A 6,070-nucleotide genomic window follows, 5' to 3' on the forward strand; every position below is an offset into this window, starting at 1 on the left:
TGTTGGTCGGACTGGTCTCAAACTCCAGACTTCAAGTGATCCTCCTGTCTTGGCCTCCCAAAATGCTGGGATTACAGGCATGAGCCACTGTGCCCAGCCAAATGACTTTTTAAAAATAGACAGCAAAGGATTGCCTAACATTTGAGGAAAGTTTCCATCATCACAGAGACCAAAGCAAAGAAGAAAAGGGGACTTTGGAGGAAATAAATACAGGAAGACAAGCAGAAAGTAACTTTAAACTATAATTCAGGTCTTTAGAGAGATCAGAAGATACTGCAGTATAAAAACAGTGTTCAGAAATTGAAAACAAAAGCTGAAGTAAATTTCATAAAAAGGGTTTCAAAATACAGCACTTTCTTCGGAAGAAGGGAAACAATGGAAATAGAATAAAAAGGATGTGAGTTATCAGTCTGGTATGCCCAAAGAGAGAACAGAAAAGAAAATTCAAATTCCAAGGATGGGTAAAGATAAGCCCCCTGCCGGAAGGACTAGTGAAAGAGCAAATGAGGCATGACAAACACCATCAACACACATCTTCATGAAATTTCACATCAGAGATGAAAAACTAAAACCTTTCACGAGAGAAGAAAACTAGGTCACAGGTAAATGATTAGGAATCAGTAGCGACTTTTCATAAACACTGAAACCTACTGATAGGACAGTATAAATTCTCAATGAAAATGATTTCTGATCTAGAATTTTATGCACAGAGAAACTAAAAGTTGAAAGTGGGCTTCTCTCCCCTTTCATTAATTATCCAGGCTAACTTTTAAGAGGAAGAGTAGAAACAAAATTCAGTTTCAAACATGAACAATTTCAAGAAACTTCATTCCCATGAAAACGTCCTCAGAGGGTGTTATAGAATGTGTTCCACTAAAACAAACACACAAGGAATTCATGGGATCTAAAAACAGGAGCTCTATCACAGAAGAGACACTAGTCCAAACTGAGAATGATGGAAGGGTCTGAAACTGACGCAACTGTTAGATTATCTAGATAGGTTTCCTCATGTGTTATATAGTGCTTACATTTCTTTTCTTGTACCACTTTTCGTTTCCCTGGAGTAACTTCCCTCATATTTTTATTTACTTGGCTTTCTTAAACTTGAAGCCCAGCCTGGACACATAGCAAGACACTGTCTCAACTAAAAATTTTAAAAATAGCCGGGTGCAGTGGCAAGTACCAGTATTCCCAGCTACTCAGGAGGCTGAGGTGGGAGGGCTGCTTGAGCCGGAGAGGTCAAGGCTGCAGTGAGCTGTGATCATGCCACTGTATTCCAGCTTAGGCTACAGAGCAAGTCCCTGTCTTAAAAACAAACAAAAAACTTGAAACTCTCTCACACTTTGCATAGCCCTGTGAAATTATATACTTATACAGACATAATAATGAGAAAACACAGACATAATAATGAGAAAACATTTATATAGACATAATAATGAAAACATGAGTATACATATAACCAAAAATTCTGAAATAACTACATTGAGAGTGATATGGAGAGAATAATGGAGGCAGGGGATTAGTATGGGTTATAAGAATGTTCTCATATACCCCAATGAGAGTAGCCAAAGGGATGAATCAAGAGACAATAGTATATGGATATTATTTAGAAATATGGCAACAAATAGCAAAATTGTTGCTGCCAGAAAAACTGACTTGTGATAAGGCCATGCTGGGGAGACTCGGATATTTATTCATATCTGTTAGTACTACTTGACTTTTTAATCTCTCTGCATATATTCCCTTGCATATTAATTTTAAAGTTAATTTGGCCATTAATTTAAATATAAAGGCATCTATGACATTTAAACTCTGAACTCAAGAGCAAATACATATTTCCATGATTCTATTTCCCTAGATTTTAGTCAAAAGTAATGCAGTTGGAAATAATTTTAAGGGTATGAGACAATGAAGAAGAACAAAGTCTTATACTATTTTGCAGCTGATTTAATGGGCGACATTGACATCCTGTGAAAAGACACTGGTAGAAGTTCTTACATATTTGACAAAACAAACCCAGGGACCTAGCTGTGCCAGCTGTTTGAGTGTGTAGTTAGTGTGGTTTTGCAGCAGAAAGGTCACTGAATGAGGAGCCAGAGGACATAGGTTCTCACACTTGGAGAAACTCTATACCTGTTTCCTCATTTTTTTGAGCCTTGGTTTCTTTGCCTGGAGAGATGTGTGACTGTCATAAAATAGCCTTTCGCCCATAGTCAGACATGACATGTGTATATGTATATATAATGCTGTGAACTCATGTTTTCAAGGGATCAAATGACCTGAGAATAAATTGGATTACTAGAGAAAGCTAGCTGCTGATCTCAACACAAAATTGTTTTCCATTATTAGAACATGGGTAGTAGTCTGTAACTTTCGAGCTTTAAATTGTAATAGTAACATACTGTTTAATTTCTTACATAATTACTGAAATTACCAGGCAAAGATCAATGCAAAACTTTATGAAAATACATCTTCATCAGCAATTCACTATAAAACAATTTTAAGAAATCTGCTTAAATAAAAACAAAACAACCTAAGAACGTACCAACCATTAAATCCTATATAAAGGTCCAAGTCAATCAAAGCAGCTGCTGCTTCCTTAGTACCATCAAATGAATGCACCTGGGGACACACAGGTAATTTTATTATAATAATAGTTACTCTTTAAAATTCTAAATAACATTAATAAGACGTAGACAAAAATAGAGATCCCTGTAAGTTTTTGGACCTCAGGGTTTCAAAGGTGGTAGCCCCTTTAATTTTTATTTTGTATTAGATTTCCCAATTATAACCTGTCATCATCTCCAGTGACATGATGCAAAATGTTAGCTGCCTAGAATTTCTCTCTTGACAGTGACAGTGTTGCTGTCTCTGCACTAGCATAAGTGCAGAAGCTCCAGGAAGGGGCTCAGGAATAAACACATTCTTAGGCAAAAACATGAGGAAAGCTTAGAAATTTTATCGCACCATTTAAAAGATGTTTTAAAATACTGATGAATTTTCTGTTAGAGGATACTTTTTTCTAGAAAAGAAATCACTTTTAAGAGGCAAGGCCGAAGAAATTCTTATAAATGAGTGAGCCTGTTGCTTAAAAAGCACAAACCATTATATAATCAATAATATCAGCTTAGCAGGCAGAAGACTCAGATGGTGTTTTTCTTCTTCAAAAGTATAGGAGTCAAGATACAGTTTTTCATAGTTTGGATGTATTTATGTAATCAAAAACAACATATAACAACAACCACCCATCTTTAAAAAGTAGGGTCACCTAAACAAGTGATGTCACATTGCTACTGAGTCCAGAGACCCTGAATACACTGTGGATAACACACTTCTCAACAATAAAGAAGTCTGCATTACACAGCTGCCTGCATTATTCTTTCCTTCAGCATTTCCAGCTGACTAGAAAAGATACCCTCCATTAATATCAAAATAATTTTAAATGTGATTCCTCATAAGCCATTTCAGAAAATTAGTTATAAATTATTTGGCAATTTCCTTTTTGATAAAAATCAAAACATTTAGGTTAGATTTGTTGTTGCTTCTGTTCATTTTTAAAAACTATTAATAGAACCCATGTAAATTCTTATTTAGAAATCGGCTGGGTGCAGTGGCTCACGTCTATAATCCCTGCACTTTGGGAGGCCGAGGCAGGTGGATTGCTTGAGGTCAAGAGTTCAAGACCAGCCTGGCCAACATGATGAAACCCCTGTCTCTACTAAAGACACAAAAATTAGCTGGGTGTGGTGGCGCATGGCTGTAGCCCCAGCTACTGGGGAGGCTCAAGTAAGATAATTGCTTGAACTCGGAAGACAGAAGTTTTGGTGAGCCGAGATTGTGCCATTGCACTCCAGCCCAGCCTGGGTGACAGAGCAAAGTTCTGTCTCAAAAAAAAAAAAAAAAAAAAAAAGCAAGCAAGCAAGCAAGCAAATAAGCTGAGAGGTAGAGTCTGAAGGTTATGATAAATACCACTAATAATCCCAAGGGCACTAGTTAAAACTCAAATCTCTCTCGATTCTTAAGTACAGCTCCTAGAGGATAAATTACAGAGTCAGTAAAAACAGGAAAAAAATACACAGTAATATTAACACTACAGCAATGCAGGATGCATACATATTACTAGTGGTATAAATGAGGCAGAGGCTGAAAACTGAGAGAATATGCATAAAACTCTCAACGTCAGGCAGCATAGGAATGCAGGTGCTCGGTGCCATTTCCTCTTTCCACAGCTGGCATAGTGTAACTGTGATCTGATATACCTGGATTACGGTACTTTGCTAGACACAGCCACTCACTAAGTCTCTCCTGAAATTGCATGTGAGTATTTGTATATCTGAGCATTTTTCTAAGCCAGATTCCCAAAGGAGTCCATGATCCAAGAGATTAAAAATCACTGCCATAGGTATATGAGGTAAGTAGTGAGCAGATAATATTTATGGGAAATGTCTCCAGAATAATGACGAAAATGACTATATTAGAGAAGTGTTTAGTGCAGAATGCAAATTACAGAAAGGAGAATGACTGTAGATCAGAATGATAATTGTAGGTGAATACAGCTGACAAGAAATGAGGAAGGCAAACCTAAAACAAATGGCAAAAAATTTCAAAACAAAAATTAGTTGATATTTTGCTCAAAATGTGGATGGAAGAACATTAAAGAATGGCTGATGGAAGAGATGAAGAATATCATGCACAGTACTAGGATGTACAGATGTGAATTCAGGGGCTAGACATAGTGGCTCACACCTCTAATCCCAATATTTCAGAAAGCCAAGGTGGGCCGATTACTTGAGTTTAGGAGTTCCAGACCAGCCTAGGCAACAAAATATACAAAAAATACAAAATATACCAAAAAATTAGCTGGGCATGTTGGCATGTGCCTGTAGTCCCAGCTACTCAGGAGGCTAAGGATGGCTTGAGCCCAGGGAAGTGGAGGTTAAAGCGAACTGACATTGTGCCGCTGCACTCCAGCCTGCATGACAGAGCCACACCCTGTCTCAATAACAAAAAAAAAAAAAGAATTCCCAGGGTTTCCTTGTGAACGGACTTCTGTACTCATTCTTGTACTTTGAACAAAGGAACTAAAACTAAAACTGATTTGTGTTTATACCATATCTGGCCCATAAATTCAACAGTAAATTTACATGTCTTTCAAAAAACGGGAAAAGAAGCTCCTAATTCTATTGAATTCTACCTAAGTCATATGTTTTTCTTTTTTTCCTTTTTAAAAAAATTGAAATGTTGACATCTGAATTAGAGGCCATCCTTAATAACCAAGATGCTCTGTGTCACCTAAAGGTTAAGTATCCCTTATCCCAAGTGTGTGGGACCAAAAGTGTTTCATATTTCAGATATTTTCAGAGTTTGGAGTATCTACATATACATAAAAATAAATTTTTGGGAAGGGACTCAAGTCTAAACATGAAATTCATTTATTTTTCATATACACCTTATACCATATCCTGAAGGTAAATATTTTAAATAAGTTTGTGCATGAAACAAAATTTGTATACAATGAATCATCAGAAAGCAAAGGTGTCACTATCTCATGTCAACGCTTAAGAAGTTTCAGATTTTCGAGCATTTTGGATTTGGGAGTATTTTGGATTTTGGATTAGAGATGTTTGACTTATATTAAAAATGACTATTTTATACTTACCACTCCCCCTACACATCGATCTCTATTTCTTTTCATTATGTCTGTGAATTAAAAACAAAGAACTTTTAGCAAATAGCTTGATTTCTACAAGATTATTAAATTCTAAATGAGACTAGTTTTAACTCACCCAAAAATTCAGCATGTGAGTTTCGGCAGTGAAGAAACATTGGTAATTTTGTTTGTTCTGACAGTTCAAACTGTTTTTCAAAATATCTGCATAATGCAAAAAAAAAATTCTCATAACAAATTTTATTTTAGCATGAGAAAGGTAATTAAGAAACAGGAGTTGTGGCCGGGCACGGTGGCTCAAGCCTGTAATCCCAGCACTTTGGGAGGCCGAGGCAGGTGGATCACGAGGTCAAGAGATCAAGACCATCCTGGTCAACATGGTGAAACCCCGTCTCTACTAAA

General features: G+C 36.6%; 1 protein-coding gene across 2 annotated transcripts in view; it reads right to left on the minus strand.

Annotated features, from left to right (window-relative positions):
• The window catches only part of TATDN1 (TatD DNase domain containing 1), a 51,942-nt gene that overhangs the window by 12,042 nt on the left and 33,830 nt on the right, over window positions 1-6,070 (minus strand). For both annotated transcript variants that reach the window (XM_017530759.2, XM_017530756.2), the window contains 3 exons: window positions 5,787-5,872; window positions 5,660-5,700; window positions 2,546-2,622 (listed from right to left, as the gene is read on the minus strand). In XM_017530759.2, coding sequence (XP_017386248.1) covers window positions 2,546-2,622; window positions 5,660-5,700; window positions 5,787-5,826 — 158 coding nt within the window. In that variant the 5' untranslated portion in view covers window positions 5,827-5,872. The remainder of the gene's footprint in view (window positions 1-2,545; window positions 2,623-5,659; window positions 5,701-5,786; window positions 5,873-6,070) is intronic.

The sequence above is a fragment of the Cebus imitator genome, unplaced genomic scaffold (genome assembly GCF_001604975.1).
Source record: "Cebus imitator isolate Cc_AM_T3 unplaced genomic scaffold, Cebus_imitator-1.0 Scaffold68, whole genome shotgun sequence".
Taxonomy (NCBI): Eukaryota; Metazoa; Chordata; class Mammalia; order Primates; family Cebidae; genus Cebus; species Cebus imitator.